This window comes from Myotis brandtii, unplaced genomic scaffold (assembly GCF_000412655.1).
Source record: "Myotis brandtii unplaced genomic scaffold, ASM41265v1 scaffold132, whole genome shotgun sequence".
NCBI lineage: Eukaryota > Metazoa > Chordata > Mammalia > Chiroptera > Vespertilionidae > Myotis > Myotis brandtii.
This window is the reverse complement of record NW_005354673.1, coordinates 2,881,229-2,907,397: the sequence shown is the minus strand read 5'-3', so window position 1 is coordinate 2,907,397 and position 26,169 is coordinate 2,881,229. Positions and strand designations below refer to the sequence as shown.

The 26,169-nt window shown below is 42.0% G+C and overlaps 1 protein-coding gene across 31 annotated transcripts in view; it reads left to right on the top strand.

The window, feature by feature from the left end:
- Positions 1-26,169, top strand: part of NRXN3 (neurexin 3) — a 1,562,383-nt gene that overhangs the window by 1,011,573 nt on the left and 524,641 nt on the right. The window contains exon 1 of one of the 31 annotated variants that reach the window (XM_005860145.2): positions 13,874-15,100. The exons of 28 other annotated variants lie outside the window; for them this stretch is intronic. In XM_005860145.2, coding sequence (XP_005860207.1) covers positions 14,851-15,100 — 250 coding nt within the window. In that variant the 5' untranslated portion in view covers positions 13,874-14,850. Of the gene's footprint in view, positions 1-13,873; positions 15,101-26,169 lie in introns of those variants that run through there. 2 more of the 31 variants (XM_005860148.2, XM_005860147.2) reach the window with 2 other exon arrangements.

Sequence of the window (26,169 nt, the reverse complement as noted above, 5' to 3'; positions counted from 1 at the left end):
GGCATCGCACCCTCCCGATCTGCCCTGCTCTGTGCATGACGGGGCGGCGCCCCAACTCCCCAATCGGCCCTGCTCTGAGCCTGACCAGGGGCTGCACTTAGGGATTGGGCCTGCCCTCTGCCACCCGGGAGCAGGCCTAAGCCAGCAGGTCGTTATCTCCTGAGGGGTCCCAGACTGAGAGAGGGCACAGGCCAGGCTGGGGGACCCCCCCTCCCCCCGCCCCCCGAGTGCACAAATTTTTGTGCACCGGGCCTCTAGTATATATATATAATTATCTTAAAGAGATACCAGTCATGTTTAGCATAAACAAATAAACATATACTATATGTTTGTTATTTTTTATTAAATTTATTGGGGTGACATTAGTTAATAAGATTATATAGGTTTCAAGCATATATTTCTATGATACATGATCTGTATATTGCATCATGTGCCCATCACCCAAAGTCAAACCATCTCCCATCACCTTTACTACCCCCAACCACCTTCCCTCTGGTAACCACCATACTGTTGTCTGTGTCTATGAGTTTTAGTTTTATATCCCACATATCAAATCATATACTATATGTTTAAAAGTGATTCATATATAAGTATATTCTATTTTACAAGGGTCTAGGCAAAATTCAGTAACATTGTAAGAATGGAAAATAAAAGACAGGTAAGTCTTAGGATCCTAACAGGTAGGAAAGATGATATGTCTAAATAGAGCAGTAAAAATAAAGTAACTAATAATAAAAATAAAATAGAAAAGAAAATGTGTCTTCATTTAAGGCCAACAGAACTAGGCTAAGCCAGAAGACAGAGAGGCCTGTATTGGGGAGTACTTTTGACAAGTCCCTCACCCTCACTCCCACAGCAACCCACAACATAGGTGTATATTGTCTCTGCATGATTAAGTATCGGGTGCTATTCTGCCTTTCTCAGTTTGGGGGCTGAATTCCTCTGCATCCTTGCCACGTTACAAAAATAGAAAGCCAGATATCATAGTCATACCACCACCCACTTGCCTCCCACAGAATAACAGAAGAGCAGGCAGGCCTCAGTTTTCAAAAGGGTTATATTTCAAAAGTTACTTTATGAATTCTCAGAACTCACATTATGTTGTCCCAGAGATAGAATGTATTCTATTTCCAAAACTCAAATACAAATTAACCCAGGACATTCCCAATAATCTAGTCTAGAACTGCTATAATCAAGTACCTGGTCATATAGGAAATACTTGCTAAAAGAATGTGATTTGGAATTCTAGTTTGGGATGGCATAAACACATTTCTTACCACTGAACATTTGGTAACAAGATCTGGGATAACCGACCACCACTTTCTTCTCCAAAGACTCCATTCAGGGCAGTTCTTGTATCCAGGTCAAGGTGGGGGTTAAGAAATAACTCAAAGACAAGAAAGGAGTTCCAGCTGGAAAAGGTGTGGTGAGGTTCTGGACTGGATGTTCTGGAATGGAGTGAAGAGGATAGCTAGATACATTTGAGGGGAATAAGAGGAGCAGTGGGGATAGGGAGTTGAGGGGAGAAGGGATGGAAGTTGAAAGAGTGGGGCTTTGGTGGTTAATAAAGGAGAGAAGCCTGGAGGTCTCTGTGGAGCCCAACCTTCTATGTGTCAGAAAAGTAAGCAAAGTTGACTGAGATGCACGCTCCACAGTAAAGACCTTGTGTAGAAGGTAGAGATAGGAGTGTATGCAGCTTAGCATTCACAGAGAGGATTTTTTCAGCCTCACACTAGAAATTCAGCAAGAGCATAGGAAGGAGGGATTTATTCTGAGTTGAAGATTAGAAAACATTTTGTAGAAGAGAAAGCATTCTGGGTAGGCCTGAAGATTTTAATGGCCCGAGATAGGTAGAAGATAGTATAAGCACAGTCCAGTGAGTGAGATCAAAGTCTGAAGGTGGAGAGGTATAGGGGAGTTGGCAGAGAATGAAGACATGCCTACAGAGGAGAAGGTTAGGAAGGTGGAAAGTCATGATTTTACCTTCTGGAATGGATTTTCTTTAGCACCATATATTCTTCTTGGTCTCCAAAGAGACCCAAGCCCCACAGGCAAGCAGCAGCTGTAGTTGGGTAGAAAGAGTGAGGATGAGAGGGGTACTGAGGAGAGGGTAGAGTGAGGTTGGGAAGGGTACTGGGTAGAGGGTAGAAAGAGTGAGGATGGGAAGAGGTACTGAGGAGAGGGTCTGGGACTCTGAGAATCTGGCAGTGAGGGACTAGTGATCAAGTAGTTTTTTCCTACTTATTGTTCCTTCTCTTGCCCAAATGCCACCCAGTATGTGTGACTTTCAAATGCTAATCAGGTGGGAGAAAGGAGAGAAGCATGTTTTTGGAGCTGAGATCATACCTTAGGGTATCCCAAACATCATCAGCAGGGAACCACGGGGGTAGGGGTAGGGGTAGGGGGTTACAAGATATGGGGCATGCTGGTTCACACATTGTAAGAAGCACCGAGTCTATATTTCATGAAATGACCATCAGCTCTGCTTTCTCAGGTCCCTCCTTTCCACAGCTTCCTCTAAAACAGTGGTTCTCAACCTTCTGGCCCTTTAAATACAGTTCCTCATGTTGTGACCCAACCATAAAATTATTTTCGTTGCTACTTCATAACTGTAATGTTGCTACTGTTATGAATCGTAATGTAAATATCTGATATGCAGGATGGTCTTAGGCGACCCCTGTGAAAGGGTCGTTCGACCGCCAAAGGGGTCGCGACCCACAGGTTGAGAACTGCTGCTCTAAAAGGACAAGTGAAGGGCCCAATTCTCAAATTTTCCCTTATGCAACATTAACCCTTGCAATATGAATGCCAAGGTGGAGGTACTCTGAATTCTGAGACATGGGTAAAAAGGAAAAGGAAAAGAACAATTTTTTTTTTTTTGCAAACACTTTTGAAAGGCATAAGTATTTTGTTAAAAAAATTGAAATGGCCACTTTTGTTTCAGGAATTAGGGGAGTGGAAAAATGTAGACAGAGAGGCAATCATGCTGACTGCAAGTGCTGCACATATAAGAAGCCTTTCAAAGCAGAGAGAGCTTTGTATTTGGGAGAAGGCAAATGACTATTGGCATTCATGGATGCCTGGAGGAGTGGGAGGTTCCTGGGTCAGCACAGATACTAACCAGGTGAAAGAGGGGTGCTCAGCCTCCACTTTCTCTATTGGCTTTTAGGACCATCCTGTATGACTACTGCTGGGATTCCATCTGGGAGGTGTGTGTGTGTGTGTGTGTGTGCGCGTGCGCACGCAGCACTGTCTCTGGCTTAAATGCTTGGCCCCACTCTTAAAGATGGACTACTAGGGAAATGGATTTCAAGTCACTCACTATCTCTTGACTATGGGTAAGTGGAAGGACACAAAGACTTTATATTAAGATTCATAGCAACTTAAAAGTTATAATGTTAAGCCTTAACATTTTCTAATGGAATTATCTTCTTAGTCACATATATAGAAACCTATGTTGTCACTGATAGGACATCACATCTATATAACATACTGTGCAAGTATGAGCATAGATTAAAAAAAAATTTTACCAACCCTATCACCTAAATAAACATGTTAAAATTTGGGTATTATCTATACCTTGATACACTTTGAAAGGTTGAAGGATACCTCTTTACCTTAGCTGAGTTCAGGAGAAATAGGTGAAATGCTAAATTCCTATGAAAACATGTTTTGGTACTGCTGTAGTGTGTTGGTGCGTGTGCATGCATGTGTGTGCACTCTTCACTAGTAACCAGATAAAATCAGGAACATGTTAACGATCAAATTAGGAGGCAGGGGATTTGTATCTCATTTTTACTAGTGTTTTTATGCATTTTTGAGAACTTTCTCTCTCTAGAATTTAGTTTCCTTATCTGTAAAATGGGGGTTTTGAAGTAATCAGTGGTTCTTCAGCATTTGGGGAACATGAACTTCTTTAAAAATCTGAAGAAATAGTTCTTTCCAGAAAAAAATGCACACCAAGACTAAATTGAATTTAGTTTCAGGGAGTAATTTTGCATTTTTAGGGCTATCATATAAAACCATAGAAATTGTACACTACATAAGGAGATATGCAAGGAGGTGGCCATCAGTATGGCAGTTCCTTGAACTCCAGGTTAAGAACTCTGTATTCAGCCGAAACCGGTTTGGCTCAGTGGATAGAGCATCGGCCTGCGGACTGAAAGGTCCCAGGTTCGATTCTGGTCAAGGGCATGTACCTGGGTTGCGGGCACATCCCCAGTAGGAGATGTGCAGGAGGCAGCTGATCGATGTTTCTCTCTCATCGATGTTTCTGACTCTCTATCTCTCTCCCTTCCTCTCTGTAAAAAATCAATAAAATATATATTAAAAAAAAAAAAGAACTCTGTATTCAAATAAACTCTAAGGTTCTTTATGGATCTGAATGTCTCTAAATTTACAAATACTATTATTTTTACCAACAACCCTACATTAGTCAGTTCAAGCTGCATAACAAAATACAACAGATTGGATGGCTTAAATAAGAGAACTTGATTTTCTCACAGTTTTAGAGCCGAAAGACCAAGATCAAGGTGTCAGGGATTGGATTTTTCCTAAAGCCTCTCTCCTTGGTTTGCTGATGGTCACCTTCTCTCTATGTCCTTGGATGGCTTTTTTCTCTGTGACTACACACTCCTAGTGCTTCTTCCTCTTCTTATAAGGACACCAGTTCTATTGGATTAGGGCCCCCACTTTTATGACCTCATTTAATGTTAACTATCATATATATATATACTAGAGGCCTGGTGCACAAATTCGTGCATGGGTGGGGTCCCTCTGGGTGGCCTGCAGGGATCGGGCTGAAACCTGCAGTCCAACACTGCCTGCAGCTTCTACCTGCCGCTCCTGCTCATCCTGGCCCCACTGTGCCTGCTGTGGTCTTGCGCCTAAATCAGTCCCAATTGGGAGAGGCTTGTGCTGCCACAGCAGCACTCACCAGCCATGAGCCCTGTATCTGGCGCCCTCCCAAGAGGAGTGGCCTGTGGGATCGGGCTGAAACTGGCTCTCCAACATCCCCTGAGGGGTCCCGGATTGCAAGAGGGTGCAGGCCAGGCTGAGGGACCCCACTGGTGCACGATCGGGCCAGGGAGGGGCCACGGGAGGGCTCCAGGGTGTGTCTGGACCATCTTGCTCAGTCCCAATTAGCCGGACCCCAGCAGCAAGCTAATCTACCAGTCAGAGCATCTGCCCCCTGGTGGTTAGTGCATGTCATAGCGAGCAGTTGAGCAGCATTAGCATACATTAGCATATTATGCTTTGATTGGTTGTTCAGTTGTTCTGCCGTTTGGTCTATTTGCATATTACCCTTTTATTATATAGGATTTTTATTTATTTCAGAAAGGAAGGCAGAGGGAGATAGAAACATCAATGATGAGAGAGGATTATTAATCAGCCGCCTCCTGCATGCCCCATACTGGGGGTCAAGCCTGCATCCCAGGCATGTGCCCTTGACCAGAATCAAACCCGGGACCCTTCAGTCCACAGGCCAATACTCTATCCACTGAGCCAAACTGGCTAGGGCTATCTCTTTAAGGGCCCTTTCTTCAAACACAGTCACAGTGGGGATTAGGACTTCAACATATGAATTTTTAGGAACACAATCCAGACTATAATAAACCCAAACTGATGAACCATTGGAGAGAGTAATAGTTAACAACTAGATGAATACAAACATCTTTTATTGACCCTCCATGTCAAAAACATACACAAATAAGCCTATCAAAAATCAGAATAAAATATGCTGTTTTTAAAAATGGGGATTTATAATTGCTAACCAAAGTCTATCTACTACTGATTTTATTAAAGAGGACACTTTCACAGAAGTTTTTTGGAAGGTTTTTGTGTGTTTACTTGTTTTTGATTTTTGTAGTGAAAGAAAAAAATAACTTAAAACAAACTTGATGTTGTAAAGATAAAATAACTTTTGTTTGGAACTGGTCATCAAGAATCCTGGCCAGGTTTTGTACATATGGGGAAAGGGAATAAATTAGGAGAGACAGAATTATAATAATCTATAAATAGTTTTAGGTTTGGTTTTCCTTTGGGCTATGCATGTAATCATCTTCCTATGACGTAAGTCAAGTTACCCAAAGTCTCTTCTGCATCTGGTGGGTGGGGGTGGGGGCAGTTTGGGGTTGCTATTTCTGCTATTCCCAATGTTCCTTTAACTGCAGTAGGAGAGCGGAGGCTGAGGAGAAAAGGCCAAGAGTTTCTTGTAGTTGTTTAAATGTATCATTGCTCCCCCAGGGCCACATTTAGTAACCGCCATTCGCTGAGTAACTCCTAAAGCAACCAGCATCCTACACCACCCCAAACTCCCCTCATCCCAGCAGGAGCTAAGCATGAGAGATGGTCAAGGAGAAGATGATTCAAAAATTTGCTGGATGGTGTTATTCCTAAAGGTTTGTCTCTGTGGCTGTTTAATTTACCCAGTAATGAGTCAAGCCTGTTCTAGTGGTATTACAGACCCTCCTAGAATAGGCAGCGCTAGCCAGTAACTCACTGTCCTTTTGTCCTTCTCTCTTTCTTTTGATGCACTGACCTTTGTCTGTTCATCTTCTGAACACCAACAAGGTATACATTTTAGGAAATTATATCTATCAAGCACGGTGACTCCCTCTGGGATGGTTTACGCCCCCTCCCCCCCCCCGCCCTCTCTTGGATGAAATGGCTCACTCTCTGCTTGAATTGGGCTAAGATATATGCTGCTGAAGACTGCTGCCTCCCATCCCTCTTCCACCAGCCCGCCCCTGTGAATTCTCTTCTTGAATCCCAGGAATCCACAGGAAATACCTTGTTATCTACATTCATTTGCTTGAAATTAACAGGTGGGTGGTTGGCCAAGCCCGGAAGGAGAGAAGTACAGCAGGGAAAATAAGCAGTAGGTGTGAACCTGCCAGCAGGTATTATTATTCCAAAGTTATATAGCTTGTTAATCTCAGCTTCTATAAAAATTTAAATTAAAAAAAAAGAAACTGAGAATCTATATGAGATAGTCTATGGTTAAATGAGTTGCCTAATATCTGACAATTAATGTCAGAGCCAAGAATTAAAATCCTGATATTTCCATTTCTAATATAGGATTACATTACATTTATCAACCACACAATGTTAAATCATTGGAAATCATACACAATAGAATTCTCTCTTCATTAGTTTAAAACTTAGTTTAACAGGACAAAAATATGGTCTTTCTTCTGGTATAACCATTTAAAAGCCTTCTGATTCTCTTTGGCTTCAAGTTATGTATACATGCTTTGTGGATTCTTTCTCTTTTTATATAGCTTATAATAAGCTCTCTTCTCATTGTTGTAACTGATGGTATTGCTCATATCAAATGTATTTTTTGGAATATTGTTTCCAGGATTTTCACTGAGAGAGCATAAAAAGTCAGAGAGCATATTGGTAGCATTTAGTTTCAAGGTAAAGCAAAAGACTGGCACTTTCAGGAAATGAACATCTCTATTCAGCAAGCAATCACAAGAATGATGTCCATGTTCTGGGGACTCAGTCTGACCTACAATGGAAAGGGAGCAACTTCTGAGATAATAGGGCAAGCATGTTAGCATACTCTTTTCATAGCAATAGGCTCTTCACACACACACACACACACACACACACACACACACACACACACACACAAAATACCCTCACAGGAATAGCCAATGGAAATTATCAAAAGATTTAGAAGGCATGTCTTTTATGCAGAAGGCTAAATAATTATGATTTAATTGTTTATTAGAGAGAAGAACGTGGTAAAATAAAGAACGCTTCCAGGTCCCAAAGTAGACTGAGATGGTGAGAGTTCCACCTTACACTGGGCAATGATTACTTATACAGCAGTGCCAGGGTTCCCATGGTATCTGGTTCTGAGACCATGGTGAACTTTATTGTGTTGGAGTTGGTTTGAAGGGTATTTGTGGGCAGGATGCAAAGAAGCTGGTCCCCTTTCTATGGACAGAGAGAATTCAATGGGTCAGGTAACACATGGAGTGGCTTTTCTATTCTGTTTTGGAATTACAGGAGGAGCTTTCTGCTTATCCACTCCTCTTGAGATTTGAATCAACAAGATGAGAATGCTATCTGCAGAGATAACTTTCAAGGAGTCACCAAGGAGAAAAAGAGAATAGTAATAATAATAACAACAGTACCTGATACACAGTAGTTGATCAATAAATGTGATTACTACTAATAATCATTGATTATTTTCAGTGTTCCAGCCACCGTTTATACACACTTTACATAGATTAACTTTCTAAATCCTTACAACAAATCTATTAGATAGATAGTATGCTTATTCTCATTTTAGGAGAAGCTGACATATAAAGGGGCTAAGGATCTTGTTAACATTTTCACAAGCAGAATCAGGATTTGAACCTAGATAGTCAACACCAGAGCCCAAAATCTAAATCTGTATACACCTACAAAGTTTCCTCTAAATCTTTGACTTGATTATCACCCTATAAAGATACACATGATATTATTACTTCTGTTACTGTATACAGCATTCAGTTGGTTTGAGTCCTTAAATCTGGGTAAAGATTTACGTGGTGCAGAGGATAGGAAGTTTAGATCTCTGAAATCCAATGTCAACTTAGTGAAGACTAATGGGTTCAAATGTCCAAATCTCTCTAAGGAACTAATTTATTCCTGTCCTTGCGTAAAAGGAAAATTTGCTTCCAAGATACAATAATTGTACTTGGACTTCAGTGGAAGCAGGTTAAGGCTTACACAGGAACATTTCATATTTTCCTCAATCCTTGTAGAAATGTGTAAGATTCCAAGGAAATGGGTATTCCAGCCCCATTGATTAAAATTCTAGTGATTTGGAAAATTTCCTAAAAGAGATTTTTTTCAACATCCAAACTCCTTATATCCCCATTTCAGCCACAAGGAGGACAAACTATAAGAGGGATACTTTAAAGGAACAGAAGCAATATGTGCATTCCCTAAACTATAAAGTTATATGGGGACATCATTGTCTTTTAAAAAAATCAAGTACTAGTACATTTAGGAGTGATGCTTAAAAGAATAAAGCTCCCTTTTATGCCCCCAATTGGAAAATATAATCAAAATCTACTTTTTGCAGGATGGCTTTCTTAAATAAATGAGCAGAAAGGATGAGTTATGTGGCTATAAATAAATCTACTGACTATAATAAAGCAAAGTTTGACTATTTTATAGTGTCCCAGGAACCAGTGGGTATATTTATAGCTGTGTTAACAGTCACCTGTATTTTTTCAGGATTTTTATTTCACTTCACATTATGAGAGTTTAGTTTTTTGTTTGTTTGTTCTTCTTCTTTCCACACTTACCTTTGGAACCCTGCACAGAGAGAGAGAGAAAGAAAGTAAGGATGCCTACACTTTGTATTTAGAAAAAGAGGACCCTCGCCCTTGCCCAAGAGTTTAGGATTTATACAGACACAGACTGCTCGATGCTTTCTGTGTCTGCGCAGTCATATTAGATGTGTCTGTGACAAACAATGTGACAGCTGTCTACTGTTGGCAGTGAGGTGGAAAGTCAGCGTCTGCACAGGTGAGAAGAGGCATGTGGAGGGACAAAATGTATTGTGAGAGACTGACAGGGCAACTTCACATTAGGTTCCTGGCACCTGATACCATTAAGTACTATCACGAGGCTTATTGTAGAAGCCAAAAGATTCTTCAGACTACTTAATAGCAGAAGTACAGACCAAAGCAAGACAAAAAGGCTCAGATGGGTACAGATTCTTCTACCTCGTCTTGGAACAGTTTCCTGGGAGGTGGGGAGGAGGGGGAAGTTTTAAAAAGCAGGGGAAGGAGATCTATAATCCCAAATTCTGAAATCTGGAATAATAGAGAAACTCAGCTATTAACCAGCCAAATCCAATTACAGGTTTTTTGTTTGTTTGTTTAAACTGCATTCCATTCAGAAACTGCAAGCGCCACAGAGTCTGGTTAGGATGTCATGGGGTTTTATCCAAGTGGACCTGTGAAATTATTTGTACTTTTCTATTTTAAATCTGTGTTGAGCATAATGCTCCTATATCTATTGTTCTTCTTATTTGTCTTAAAAGTGGGTTTACATCTTCATCCTGCAGCTGTGTGCTACGTTCCCAAGTGTTCTCACTCCAGGACTCACTAGGGACAACTCAGAAGGGAAGAGGTGGCTGTTGGTGGTAGTGCAGCTGATGAGTAATCCTGTTCAGCTGACCCCTAGGTGCAGACAGTGTTTAGAAGGTATCACTGTTTATATATTTAATAAAGAATCCTATTATAAACTCTAATACACCTGAAAAGAATGGGAATTAGAAAAACAAATTGAGGTAGGAATGTGCTGACTAGAGGAAGAGACAGGAGGGATAAGAAACAAATAAGAAAAGAAATCATCAATGTATTAAATGGAGAAGGACATGCGTTTTATCAGGAGAACTGTGGATTTTCTCTCTGGAGTGAAAGAAGAAAAATTAATCAGTCTCATATTTGCCCTCTTATAAGTTTTCTCAATATTCAACTGGTTCCCCAAATGGAATTAGCCTTCCTGGAATCCTTAGCTACTTCTTTTGACATTTTGCAAAAAAGTAAATAAATAAATTATAAGTATGACAAGTGAAATGAATAGCTCCAGCTGTGACAAGCCAGTAGCATTTCCAGATTTTGTACTGCATTAAGGATTTATTTTCACTTTGTTGCCTAGCAGAGAATTAATTGCAAGGTCCGGCAAAGCTTCCCATGTTTCCCTGGGACAAAGTCAGAGACAGGCTCCAACACTCAGCACCAATTTAGGACAGAATGGCAAGGTTATTTGGATAGGTGGTCAACTTAATCAATTCTGAGAATGTGCATCTCTAAGGATCGATGTCACTAAAGGCAGATAAATGCATCAGTGAAACTAATGATATAAGAACATATGAATATGAGATTGACAGTTAATTCATTGGATTCATTAATTGAGCAAATATTTACTGAGGATCTACTATGTGCCAAATACAGAAGATACAGTAGGGGATAAGACAAAAGCTCAGCATTCAGGGAGCTTACAATCTTACCAGCCGTGGGCAAACTACGGCCCGCGGGCCGGATCCGGCCCGTTTGAAATGAATAAAACTAAAAAAAAAAGACCGTACCCTTTTATGTAATGATGTTTACTTTGAATTTATATTAGTTCACACAAACACTCCATCCATGCTTTTGTTCCGGCCCTCCGGTCCAGTTTAAGAACCTATTGTGGCCCTCGAGTCAAAAAGTTTGCCCACCCCTGAGCTAGACTATGAACAGTCACAGATAAAATAATTTCAGAAAGTGGATAGTGTTGTGAAGGAAATAGAAAAGGCAAAGTGCCTTTCAGGGGTGTGATGGCTTACTTTCTATGAAGGCCAGTGACACCTGAAATGAACCAATCACATGAAAATCTGGGAGAAACATCTTTCAGACAAGAGGAGCCAGCAAGTATAAAGGTTTGGAATTGGGAAAGGGGAAAGAACTTGACACATTCAAAGAGCAGAAAGAAGATGTGGGCGACTGGAGGGTAGTAAGGGGTCATCTGGCAGAAGATGGTGTTGGAGAATTAGGCATAAGCCAGGTCATTTAAGTCCTCTTAAAAGCATGTTACAGAGTTTGAATGAGTCCGAAGTGCAGTGGGACTCCATGTGGAGGACAAAAGGGGTGGTTGGATTGAATAAGAACTATCATCTACCTTAAGGGATGATGCTTAGGATAAGAATTTCCCTTCTGACTTTTCTACTAATAATTAGACCCTAAACATCTACTTAACCTTCTTGGAATTTTAGCTTATTTTTTATTGAACAAAGAGTACTGCCACTCTTTGTCAGGTGCTGTGCCAGATGCGGTATATATGTTATCTCATTTAAAACACCCAATAACCTCATGAGGGAAAGCATTATCCACATTTTACTGAGCAAGATATTGAGGTTTAAATTGAGTCTCCATAAACCACTCCCGTTGCTTGCTGTGGTGTTTCTAGGTACATGTTACTAGTTTAAGACATAGTGTTTCTTGGCTGCTACCCAAGGGCATGAAAGACATTGAATGAGGGATTCTGGATGGATCCCATGAAGATCCCCTCACAGCTGAGAATCAGAGCAGTTTGGATGACTCTGCAGCATTTACCACTGAAAACATGGGACTTGGGAGAACATTGAGTTCAGAACCAGAATCCCAAGTCACCACCATAAATCTGAAATGGACTTGATATTTGACCTTGAAGACAAAACATCTATAGGTTTGGTATCTTTATCTGTTAGAAAGACACATGATGCTAACTTCCTTAGTCCTTCTTTGGGTGTCCCAAGGATGAATAGGACTGTCTTAACCCCTGTTCTTTATTCTCAGTTACAGGGTTTGAAATGTCCTTGAGAGCAGGACTATAATAGGTGCTATCAGCTCCCTTAAAAAAAGAAATGCCACCCTAACTGGTTTAGCTCAGTAGATAGAGCATCGACCTGTGGACTAAAGGGTCCCAGGTTCGATTCTGGTCAAGGGTATGTACCTTGGTTGCGGGCACATCCCCAGTGGGGGGGGGGTGTAGGAGGCAGCTGATCGATGTTTCTCTCTCATTGATGTTTCCAACTCTCTATCCCTTTCCCTTCCTCTCTGTAAAAAATCAATAAAATATATTTTAAAAAGAAAATGCCACCTAAATACTCCTCTCTGTCTCTCTCTGTGTCTCTCTCTGTCTCTGTCTCTCTCTATATGTATATATACATATATATACATATATATATGCAAGTGGCTAGTATATATTATATAATTTAAATTCCCTCTCCCCTTCCAAAAATATAATTGGCCAAGGTGACTGTGAAGGAAGGAGTCAAAGCTAGCAAGCCCCCTGGTCTAGGAGGGCTGCCTGTTAGGTTTGTGCCTCCAGCACATCAGATGGAGTAGGAGGAAGGGGGGTGGTGTGAGGTGGAAGCCACCTGTCCAGAATGTCACTGTTCCCTGGCAGAACCCTGGTCAGCTTCCTCCTGGAGTCACAGATGGCCAGGACAGGAGCACCAAGCCTCTCTCTGCCACTCCTGCTCTCCCCTGCAGGTTCAGCCTGGATGGAAAAGCTGTGCTTTCTTTGCTGCCCAATGCCTTGGAGCCGGGAGGCTTCACCCATCTGGGGCATTGTCTCTGAGGAAAGTCCTAGACAGGTCCCCACTCCTCTTCTGCCAGAAGACTCAGCTATCACCCCTTCTGAAGTTCTTTGACCAGGACAGCCAGCTAGGACCCTAACTTCTGGTTCCTGAATGCCAGGCACTTCCTGTCCACCTGGTTGGAAGCTACCTTTTCCAAACCCCTCACCCTCTGGAGTCCGGGGACCACATCTCTTCAGAGAGACTGTGAAAAGTTCCCACCATTCGCTCCTAGGGTTGGGACCTTGGTCATCTTAACCCCTGGAGAGGCATCTGTATGGAGAGTGGCCACAGGGTGCTGACCAAGGTGCTGACCACCATCCAGGGCGGGTACGTGAGGGGTGGGAGGTGCCCACTGCCTGCAGCCACTACAGCGTTTGGCTCCTGCTGACTCAGGGGGTTTATATTTATTTCTATTTGGGGATACTTCAGCCTCAGCTTTGCCTGCATTTTTCTTTCGGAATTGTAAAAGGTGCCTTAATCGTGAGAGTTGGCTTCAGGTGCTTGGGAGAGGAGGAGGAAAGGGTGATAATACGGCTCAGTGTCCCTCTGTCTCTCAGTCTCACGCACACTCACACGCTGGCGCTCACTGTGCTGGGAGGGAAGCAGAGTGCAGCAGGGGGTGTGAGTAGGGGCGGTGTGTGCCGGGAGGCTTGGGGTGTAGACTAGCTCGGGTATTTGAATGGGGAGGGCTGGGATTCCGGGCGCTCACCCCGCCTTCCTCCGGAGCCAGCCAGTCCCTCGGCAGAGCGCTCGGGCTGCGCTGATTTGCTCTCGGGAGTGCGCGATTTGCATATGACTTGCCCATTTGTGAATTTGGCTCCCCAACTCTTCGCTTCACTTCACCTGTGCCTCCCAGTTCTGCGCACTTTGCAAGCGCCCGCCCGCGGGCACCTCCTCTCCTGCTCTCCCTGCTCGCCCACCCACCTCTCTCCACCCCGTGCCACGTTGGTTTGGGTGGCTGCTCTGCGCTGGGTTCCTCTGCCTTTCCTCTTTCACTCCGGTCCTCCTGGTTCTCTTCCTCTGGCGGCGGCGGCGGCGGCTGCTGCTGCTGCTGCTCCTGCTCCTGCTGCTGCTGCTGCTGCTAAACCCGGGAAGCCAGCGGAGGCTCCGTGGAGCTCTTCCAGAAAGTGCAGGGTTAACAGCCTCCCTGCCCTTCCGCCGAAACAACTACAAACGGGTGAAGAAGTCTCCCACCTGCATCCTCTTTTGCTTGGCACTTCTGCATTGCATCGCATGGAAGTGGAAAAAAAAATGTTCAAACTGCTTGGATGTTGGGATAAACTAATCTGAACCTACTTGGGTGTCCTGCCACCTGCTCTTCTTCCTTCATTTCCACCTTTCCTCTATGTGGCTTCTAGGAGCATGCAGCTAAGTCATCAGACTTGAGTTGCTTAGAGATCAGGAGGAAGCCCAGTGCCTCCCGTGACATGTTGGGCATTACGGGGCTCCCTAGGAGGGCTACTCTATCCGGGGGGACTTTGGCGTCCTAAATTTAAGCCCCTGGAAAAGGGGGGCTTCTGCCTTCTATCTTACTTTTTTTTTTTTAGTAGTATCTTTTTTTTTTTTTAACTGATTCATCACCTGCCTTGAAAGTGCTTATTCCTTCCCTCTTTCTACAATTTGGACAAGTCTTCCTCCTGCTATGATGGGCCCCTGGGCATCATGAACTTCATTATTCCTCACTGGCTGGGATTCAAACTGCCCATCTGTAGTGGTCCAGTGCGTTGACCATGCACCTGAGAATCCACCCAAGACGGAGCCCTCCTCGCCGGCCGGCCTGGACGCTTGGGATCTGGTCCCTCTTCTGGGGATGTATCATCAGTTCTGTGTGGAGTTCCTCTAACGTAGCTTCCTCCTCCTCCTCCTCCTCTTCCTCGCCGGGGTCTCACTCTCAGCACGAGCACCATTTCCATGGCAGCAAGCATCACTCAGTGCCTATTTCTATCTATCGCTCCCCAGTTTCCCTGCGAGGAGGGCACGGTGGGTTTTTCTGCTCTTTATCCTTTTAATGGGGCATAGCCGTTCCTTAACCCATTCGCCTTTCAGGGCTTTCAGGTAATGTCAAGGGTGGGAAGAGAGTGAAAAATGGCATTCTAAATGATGAAAAGCATCACATGTGCATGAGGGAAGAAAATGACCAGTTTCCCCTTAAAGACTAATGCTAATGCTTTCTGCCCCCGCCCCCCAATTTCCTCTAATGGATTCTCCTCTCCTTGGCTCCCTTACCCATCCCTGCACCAACACCACATTCTCCTCCCTTTTCAACCTTCCACCCCTTTCACTGCCCCCTCCCACAGGATGGTAGGCAACTTACAGATAAGTCCCCAGTGCTGCACTTTGAGAATTCATTCATTCACCTTGCTTTCACCCTTCTTCTTTGGGAGCTAGTCATGGTGAAATAGCCGATAGCAAGAATTCTTAGGTCTTCAGCTAGAAGTTGTTTGAACTGCTGGAAAGTGGCCTGTGTGGTTAAGGTCACGAGGAGGGGGAAGAGTAGCTGAAGGCAGAAAATATAATTAATAACCAGTGGCCATTATTATTCATTTGGGCAGCTTTAGGTTTGTCCACATGTTTGATAGAAAGAGTAGCTATCATAAAAACTGCATATCTAATATTGCTACCAGAGAGGAAGCAATCTATAGACAAGGCAAAGTCCATTTATAATTGACCCAAGTGTAAATTATAGTAACTTTAATTCCACCATTTATGCAAATGCTATTTCAGTTGAAGGTAGCATGGGTGGGCTTGTTTAAACAGTGCGTGTCTGATGTGAAATCCTCCCTTCATAGCTATTGAAAGAAGAGATCTATGGCTTTTAAAAATATATTCAGCTCTGTGCAGGCTGCCTTGAAAAAGGTGGTGTCTGCCTCTAAGGTAGGAGCTTGCTGTAGTAAAATGTTCTAAAGGAGAGAGCTTCGTTATTTGTTTACTATGCACTCCACTCCGAATGCGAGGAGAGTAGGAATCACAGAGCCGGGCTACAGGAGCAGCCCTCCAGGGAGCTGGAGGAGTGAATGCACCAGAGGTCCCCTGCCCTAGCTTGTATTTTGAAGAACTATAGCATGCAGACCCCATTGGGAACATCAGTTCTTCCCACTGCCTCCTAGCCCTGGGCTTCTGCTCCGTGCTGTCTGTAGCTTTTAGTGGAAGCACATTGAAAAAATGCCAGCACGTATTCTGGCTCTTTCTGGCTCTCTTTAAATTTCATTTGATGGAGTTGTCAAACAGCTCAGAGCTTGTAGGGCTGGTAGAGGGGGGTGGTGGGGAGGAGGGAATGCTTGATCTTGATCTGGTTGCTGTTTTTTCTGTAACTCCTGCTGAGGCTGATATAGGCTTTCTTTAAAAAAGCACAGCAGCCTCTCCCCCTTCCCTCCCCAAACAAACAAAAAAACTAGGAGAGGAAAGAAACACACCAACCCAAAAAGCAAAAGCAATTTCATTGATAATGGAAACTGTTAGCTCCAAAGGGGAAGAGGGACTAGGAGTGGAGGTGAGATTGTAAAGAGTGGGAAAGAAAAGAAGGGAAGTGGGGGGTGGGGGAAGCCAGACAGACTTTTACTAAGAGCCATACTTAAACATGGAAACACTCAGCAATAATTAGCTAAATTTTGCTAATTAGCGTAAATGATCAGCAGGGAGATGAAGATTATGCATTAGAGGTTAGAGGCTGGCAGGGTCTGGATGTTTCCTGTTCAGGATGTAAAGGGTTAAAAGCAGCTAGGAGTTAAGTGATGGAATTTACAGAGCTCTACTTCCCAGGGGTTCCTAAATCTGTCAAGTTTCTCTCTCTCTCTCTCTCTCTCTCTCTCTCTCTCTCTCTCTCTCTCCCTCTCTCTCTCCTCCCATCCCCCTCCCTCCCTCCTTTTTCTTTCTCTCTTTCCCCCCTCTCCCTCTCTCTGTCCTAAAGGTGTTGAGTCTTGCAGAGGTTAAGCACTCTTCTCTATTTACTTCACTTCTCCAAGTATGCATTTGCTCAGTACCTTCTAAATCTTTCTGACTGGTTCCCAGTCTGGTTTCTCATTACCCTCCATCTGATAAGATCCAGTATGATGGAAAAGAAGAACAAAGCAAGTAAATGACTAGAGATCCCAGCAAAGGCCCCCAGATCCATCAGAGCTATAAGATGCAGTAAACTCCTCAGGGGTCTGCATGGCTAAGATAGGAAAGCTCCTGAATTTGACTCTTCAGTATCCTCTTTCAATCCTAAAATCCCATCCATCCCATCGATTTGGGCTTGGAGACTGAATGCATCTATATTAAGTAGGCTTCTTTCATATTTAATTAATGTTTTTGAGCTGGAAATCAAGAGAAGCAGTGATCAACAACCTTTGATTCCAGTTCCCTTTCCAAACTGAGACCTTTTGAGTCCTGAAAGGGCCAGTAGACCCCCTCAGTGCTTTGCTAACTTGCCTCTCATTCTTACTGGAAGTACACTTGCTAGTCCCCTAGTCCAAGACAAAGACTTAGTTAATAGCAATTGTTTTTAAAAATCTTTTGGAAGGCGGTGGTGGTAGGAGGCATAGCACTATGAGACTAATGGTTGTTGCTAATAGTTTTCTGCCAACCTTATTCCGGAGTTAAAAGCAGCAGTCTCCATTGTCTGTGAACAAGTAAATGCCCTTTGTTCTGGTATAAAATTAAACACTAGAGGCATGAGTCCAAGAACTTTCTTTGGACTGAAGGGAGATTTTGTTTGTTTGATTGTTTTCTGTTACTCTTGCCCATTTCCTAAGAAGACAACTCCTCAGAGTTGCCCTTTTAATAAGTGGTTGCCACACACACACACACACACACACACACACACACACACACACACTCTTCCAAACCAAACTGCCCTATAGTGGGATTTACACTAAGACAGATAGAAGAAACAGAAATTCTCCAGACAGCTTTTACCCAGGCTTGGTTCCAGTCTTTAGAGAATTATGTATAGATCTGCCTACAGTCTTTATCCAGGGCACCCTAGAAAAGGCCAAGCTCCTTTATGGGTTGCGGAGACAAAGTCACACCTGCCTGGGGCTCCCCAAAATAGTCTCCAGTTAGGACTGTGTCTCAGGAGAGAATTAATTAAGTATCCTGTTAACTGGAATCTGGTAAGCTTCTCCCCTTCTCTGAGGTTCCCGTCTTTCTTTTGTGATCTATTCAATAGTCATTCAATCAACCTTGAGTATTTACTATGTGCCAGTCTGTGTGCTATTTGCTAAGGATATAAAACTAAATGAGATATTGTGGTGTTCAGCTAGGGAGAATTTCAGAAGTATTTTGATCATTTAAGATAAGTGCTTCTGTCACATAAAAAATAGGGGGGGAGGGGAGAGACCCAGATATCACACCATATTAATTGATATAAATTATTTCTTTATAAAATGAAAATTTACATTTTTCTATTATTCCAGATACCCCTACAGGTATTTTTCATCCTTAACTTTATTACCATACTTAAATATCATGCTTATCAAAGCTCCTAAGTAGTTTAGTGGTATGGGACACATAAATACTAAAATACATTTGTTTACTGACCTTGGGAGTTTTGTATATTTCTTTTGCTCTCACTTGCCTTTAAGAAGTCCAATGTCTATCTGTCTAAAGATAAATGCTTTAATACTTAGAGTTTAGAAAACAGGTTTCTCTAAGGATCCTGGGTCTAGTATGTGTCTTGCATTTTATCCTCCATAATATAACAGACTTTCTTGACTCAAGGCATTTGGGAGAACTAATAGAGAACATAACTCAACTTTAAAAGGGAAAGTACCACAATATATTTAGAGGAAAGTCTCTTGCTTAGAAACTAGGGTGTGTGTGTGTGTGTGTGTGTGTGGTGGGGAGATATATATCCTATCTGAATCATCTTAGCAGAAGTGATGATGGTCCCACTTGTGGCATATTAGCCAGGACCTTCTTGTAAGGAATTAGACTGCTCATTCATTGTCACAGACAACTGCCTCAAGTTTTCCCAGCCATGGGGCTTGTTTTGCTCTGATCTATTGAGCAGTTTCTTCTGCTCCGCCAGCTGCTTTCTAACCACTTTCTCTCCCCCTTCCTTCTTGGGATTCAGTTTGCTGAATAATTCATAGTGTTGGTTGACAGATAAAATGATAAGATGTATATGCCTTTGGCCTTGGTGATAAATTAATTAAATCAGTTTCTCCTTTTCTCTCTCCTCCAGATGCATTGTTTTTCTTCTCTAAAATTTGCTGGCAAGTGGTAGGTCTGGAGATTAATATGTTCTTAATAAACCAGCATAGGAAGTTTGTAATGTTGTAGGGTACGTTTCTTTAGGACTTTCAATGTTGATCATTGGTTGGAGTGAAGCTGAGGGCTGCCATATCATAGGGAGAGGAGATGAGATCATTGGAACAATTCTTTTCAGGGTCAGGGGAATCCTTACCAAACTGATGGATGGCTGGAATTCCATAGTAAAAATTTTATTCCTTTATTGTCTGATTTTTTTTTAATCTGGAAGAAGTAACACATTTCATTTTACATTTTAGTGAATGAATTTACCAGATCTCAGAAAGCTTGCCTCTCTGGACCTTGTGTCATCTGGGAGGGAAGCAAATGTTTGAAGACAAACCATGAACTTATTCATATTTCCCTCCCTGTATTAATTTGTTAGGGCTACCTTAAATAAAATCACAGCCTGGTGGGTTAAACCACAGAAACCTATTTTCTCACAGCTCTGAAGGCTAGGAGTCCAAGATGATGGTGTCAGTAGATTTGGTTTCTTCTGAACTCTCTCTTCTTCACTTGTAGATTGATTCCTTCTCATTGTGTCCTCATATGGCTTTTCATCTGTGTTCATGCACCCCTGACATTTCCCTATATGTTCAAATTTCCTTTTCTTATAAGGACACTTGTCCTATTGGTTAAGGCTCACCCAAATGTCTCATTTTAACTTTATCACCTTTTAAAAGGCACTATCTCCAAATACAGTCACAATCTGAAGCATTGGGGATCAGGGCCCCAATGTATAATTTTTTTTTGGAGGGTGGCATAAATTAGCCCATGATACTCCTTCTCCTTCCCCTTTTCCCCAGACTCTGTCATTGGGAAAGAAGTAAATTTGTACTATTCTGTGAATCTCTATTGAACTCAAACTTTCACAATGAAAAAATAAAACCTTCAGGAACAATGGTAGCAATTTAAAAAATTGATAAGATGGTGCCTCAAGAGGAAATATTCTATTGATGTACAATATATATACGGAGAACACAGCACCAGCAGGTTCAGTTAACACTTGTGTTTGCTTTCCTTCTAGTTGATCTTGTGTGACTGAGTCTGCACCTTGATGTGCTTGTATACTAATTCTGACTATAGCCACATGCTCTGCAGACAGACTCCAATGTCCACATTCTAAAGCTCTCTCTTCTTGACCTGCTGCCATCCCAGGCCAGGGACATTCCTGCCCTTGCAGGGTCTTCCTTTATGAACTACAGTTGCTCACTATTTTCTTTTCCTAGACACACACTACCAACTCCTTTCACATCTCATCTTTCATTGAATAAGAGCAGATTTAATTAGTAGAAATAACCATGTTTTTGGCAGCTGAAAAAATAAGTATCAATTTCTTTTTTTTTTCTGTTGGATTTTTATGTTGTGAAAGTTCATTTTAAACTATAAATATGCAAAAATCTGTCTCCTTCATGACATGATTATGAGGTTTGGGTGAGATGACTGAAGAAATGTCTTGTAATTGTAATACCCTTGCAGTTATAAATCCCAAGCAAGGTATTTAACTCTTTAGGGAAAGGAAACAGATTGTTTTGTTTTTTTTTTCTGCATTCAGATACTTCTGAAAAATGATTTTAAGAATATGTGCTTTAAGAATATGAAGATATTTATTATGATAACGGAGTTCTAACAGGCAGTGTAGTGTTAGGTGGGGTGGGAGCCATCACTCACAGGATTGGATGGGGGAAATACGTCCCAATCTTTTTTCTGTCACTTAGGAATGTTGTGAACCTGGATAAGTCACAAGGCTTGTCTAAGACTCAATGTCTTCATTTTTTCATGGAGAATGGCAATAATAATAACATACATATGTCACAGAATTGTGTGGGAAGTTGAATAAGTACATTGTAAAACACTGTGTGGAGATTAAATACTTTAGAAGAAATATTTCAATGAGGACGTTCTTTCAGTTGCTTATATAAATCTGAGCTTCAGTGTTGACTGTTTGCTGGTTGGTAGTTTGAGCTAAAAGAACACAAATATTCTAATCTTCATTTCCCTACCGGAGTAACACTTTTGCCCTCTATGGGTTACTTCATCTACTCACTACTTCTTTAGGGAAATGTAAAGGAGAAAGCCTTAACTTGCATTTCCTTGTTTTTGGCACTAAGAGAAAATTATATATGTGATCAGTTTTTGCTTTTTGATAACATGTAGAAATCCATGCCAGGGAAATGTTAGCCTACAATAAGAAATTATAACAAACTGATTAGAAGCTCAGCAATTTGGTGAAGTGAAAAGGATGTGAGGACTCCAAGAAATATTCTGAGACCATTTTGGAAATTTAGAATTGGATTTTGTTTCTAGACAAACTTGTATAGAATTTAAACATTCCCATATGATGCCTAATAGCCATTAAAAACTATAAGTCATAATCTAGTTTATACTAGGAAAAGACAGATCTTTTAGGACTACCATTTTCAGATCTGAAAATGGACAACTTCTTATATGACATTTCTGATACTTTTACTTACCAGGACTCAAGGGTTACAAGGGAAGTGGAAGCACATTATGATGCTGGAATCCTTAGAGTTGACTTTGTGGAGCCCAAATGTAAAATCAGTGTTCTTATGGATAAGACGTTATGCTGGGACATAGATCTTACTCCTAGTTTCCTCCCTGACCCACCCTGTGACTTTAAATATGAAATTATTATTTTTTAAATTGTATTAATCTTTTATCATGTAGACATTATGTAGGATATCTTGATCTCTCAACCTATCCTTTTTCTTTTACATGTAGTTTTCTGTGTGGTGTGTAGTGTGCATGATACCACATTAAGCTGGGGAAAACTGTCTTTTTAATTTTTGCCTCATTTCTGCAATGAGAGGGTTGAGTTAGATGATCTCTCCAAATGGCTCTCAGCACTCAGTCTGCATGATTTTCCAAGCTGTATGTCTTTAAAGACACCACTGTGTATCTTAAACCTGAGCCCACAGGTCTTTCAGTACTTTATAGTTCTGTTTTCTTGGCTGTCATAATAAGTTATGCCAAAGCCACAAGCCACGCTTTTCTCTTTTCCACTCCGACAGAAGCAGCATAATGTACAAGAGTGGCACACTGTGATGTTCTAAAGCCCACAATCCAACTTCACCGCAGAGTCACGACAAGAGGGGGAGAACTCGGCTTTCATTTAAACACACCTTATTAATACTAGAAAGGAGCTCTGTGTTGTGTTTAAGCAGCTCTGCTGTGTTTAGCCCTATCAGAGCCCAGGGTAGAATAGCAAATGCATTTATAAAGACCAAGTGGTTTATTTCTATTTACATTTGTAGTTAGTTTTGAAAGGCTTGCCTGGATCATACACCAACATATTATGCACACCTAATTGTTCACCCAGCTCCCTTCCAGGACTTTGCATGTATGATTTCATTTAATCCTCACACGTCTTTGCCATTAATAAGGTTACTACCATTTCATAAATGAAAACAGTGAGACTCAGGCAGCTTTAGTGGCTTGACTAATGTAATGTAGTGGTAGAGCCAGGATTCAGACCCGTTCTGACCACAAGGCTCTTGTTCTGTCTGCAATACCACCAGCCCATTATCTCAAGAAACAGGCAGAAAACAAACCCAGCAAGCTCTTTCATCAGGAATAGAGTGAATAGATTAATGAAGCATTCCAATTAATGTGTTGGACACACCTTTCCAAAATGTCTAAGAGAGTATCCCATTCATAATAAATAAATTCTGACCCAAGGAGATACTAATTAAAAAGAGCAGACAGGGGACCCTTTCCTCCTCCCCACATGGGAGTCTGCACTTGTTCTTCAATAAATTTCCATCTTTGCTATCCCACCTTCTGTTCGTGGATTCATTCTTTGATCGAGGTATATCTTTATTAATTTAACGTCCTTTCATTATCACTGAAAAATGCCTGCCAAGCACCTACCTTTTGAGAAGTAATTACTGTTGCCCTTTATTTATAGACACAGTCAAGCAGCAGTGAAAAGAGGTGACAATGAGGCCCTGGCTGGTCTGAACATTGCCTGACACTCGGGTCCCACTGTCTTAACAAGGCCAGCTAGGAAACAGTGACTGCAGACTCCCTAGGGCTCTACCACAGAAGGAAGACAATGTGAAGAGATAAATGGAGGATGGCCATCTAAAAGCCAAAGATAGAGGCCTGACCTAGAGCCTTCCCTCATAGTCCTTATAAGGAACCAACCCTGCAGACACCTTGATTTTGGACTTTTGGCCTCCTGAACCATGAGACAATAAATTCCTATTGTTAAAAAAAAAAAAAAAAAAAAAAAAAAGAGCAGACAGATCAAACTTTCACACCTGATAGATGTTTTTTGAATGAATGAGTAAATGATCGAGTGAGGTGCCACATGATTGATTCCCATTTACCAGGAGAATAAGGGATGGTAGTTTATAAATGAGGCAAAGAGTAGGGAATGTCCTGGATCCCTCAAAGCACACCAACTTGGTACTTCAGGGATAATAGGTACCTTAGGGATTATCTGACCACCTGATATTTCAGATGGGCAAATTGGGGACTTGGCCAAGGGCATCTAGTCAGTGTTGGATTCAGATGGGAACTGGGCAGTCTGACTCCACGTTCATCACCCTTCTTTCACTTATTGCACAAAGGCCAACTGCTCACCTCTTCAAGACCCTATCTCCAATTGCAACATGGCCTCCCACCTCTCTTCCTACAGATTGCTCCTTAACCAGATCAGGTCCTACAGGAATGGATTCCGCCAGTGTTGGACTTGTCTGGCCTTTTGTAAAGATTAATTTTTCATGTGAATTCTCCTAATAGGTGCCTGGCTTTGAGCCAAGAGGTAGGGCTTCTTGAAGTGTTCCGAGGTTTCCTCTGTGTGAAAAAAAAAAGCTCAGATTCAGATTTCTGTGCAGGGAGATGCTGCCTGTCCTGGTCGGGGCTCACTTGTTAGAAAGAAGGGAAAATGGCCTGTGTAGTCACCTGTCTCTATTTCCCATCTGGATGCCACAACTGAGTTATTGTTCAAGACCTATTCTCTGCCCCAGTCTCCACCCCTTGCTTACCAGCTTTTGAGTGGCTATTTGAACATGAAAACCTTAGAAACCAATGAACCACATTTTCTGAGATACTGTTCTCACCCTCCTTTGTCTTGCTGTTTTGAAATATCCCTACCACCTTCCCACGTTAAAACACAACAGTGTAATACTCCTGGGTGACTTTCCCCCAAACTATGAATTTCAACTATTTCTGAGGCAGTCTTCCAGAATTTGAATATAATTACACACTTTGGGTGCAAATTGTGGTTTTTGCTACATAGCAAACTAATGGAAATGATCCGCCTGTTCCTGTAGTTTACAGATTATATGCTTCAGGACTGGGGGTATATATTTAGGCTGCTTTTCCGTGTGGCACATGGAAATGAAAATGAACTCAGGGTGAGCCACCACGGTTGCTAGGCAGTAGAGAGGCTTGATGGAGCACAGCGTTTAACTGAACATGGCGATGTTTTACTTAACATTTATTTGCCTTGCACCTTTTGTCACTTGATGTTGTCATAGAAGGGAGAGAGGCAGGGTCTGGCTGTCTGCAGACACACAAACAAGGAGGTAGAAAGAGAGAAATGAGCACTTTTTAAAATTTGAAATTGCTCCACGGATAATGAAAAGCTTGTGAGACATGTCGCAGTGCATAGCGGTGGCTCACAGGTTCATGGCCAGGCCTTTGGGCAGACAGTTATCTTCAGAATGAGGGCAATGACAAGCAAATAACTAGCTCCCCCAGACTTGTCCTTGCCTCAGTGGCTCTAGATGAAAGGCCCCACTCTGGTTGAAAATATCAAATGTGCTTCCACCGTTAGTTCGTTTAATTCCTGGTCTGAAATCCCAGACTTCTCATGAGCAAGTGGTGATGGACACAAAGGCTTTGGGGCTTCTTTGTAAGTGATAGCTATCTCAGCCACTTCAGTTGTTTTGAACCCCTGGTTTTCATAAAACCCTAAAGGCCCTCATGAAAAATTAGATCACAGATAAAACAAAACAAGGCCTTCTTGGATTCTTGGGGCCCATTTTAGCAGCATTCTGATTGATTAAAAGTTTGAGAGGATGATTAAAGAGTTAAATCTCAGCTGTTGGGAAAATTTAGCCTCCTGAATAAATTGGGTGAAGGGAGAGTCCTGTAGTTCAGATAGTTGAGGTTTTATTATATATCTTTGTCCTTGAAATGATTATTTTAAACTTCTTTCCATGAACCACCATTTCTGCATATTTCGGTGGATATCTTTGAGTGTTCATTAATGGTAATTCAATCTTTTAAAAATAAACCAAGAAAGGAGACCTCTGTACTTCTACAAGAATGACAGTATCTCATTTACTCTAAATAATAATAATTATAATAATATATCATTTTTAGTTCTTTCAATATGTCTGACATTATACTAAAAGTCTTAGTTTATTTACTTCTCCTATGAGATAGGTACCGTTGTTTTCCCATTTTACAAATGCAAACACTGAAGCACAGAATGTTTGAGTTAATTGTCTAAAGTCATAAAGGTAATACATGGTAGAACCAAGTTGGACACCTAAACAGTTTAAATTCAGATCTGCATTTTTAACATTTAAATATTTATGCAATATTATCTGGGACTAGAAGCCCAGTGCATGAAATTTGTGCATGGGGGAGGGTGGTGTTGGTCCCTCAGCCCAGTCTGCACCTTCTCCAATCTGGGACCCCTAGAGGGACGTCCAACTGCCCATTTAGGCCCGATCCTGGGGATTGTGCCTAAATGGGCAGTTGGACATCCCTTGAGGGGTCCCAGATTGGAGAGGGTGCAGGCTAGGCTGAGGGACACCCCCCCATGCACGAATTTCATG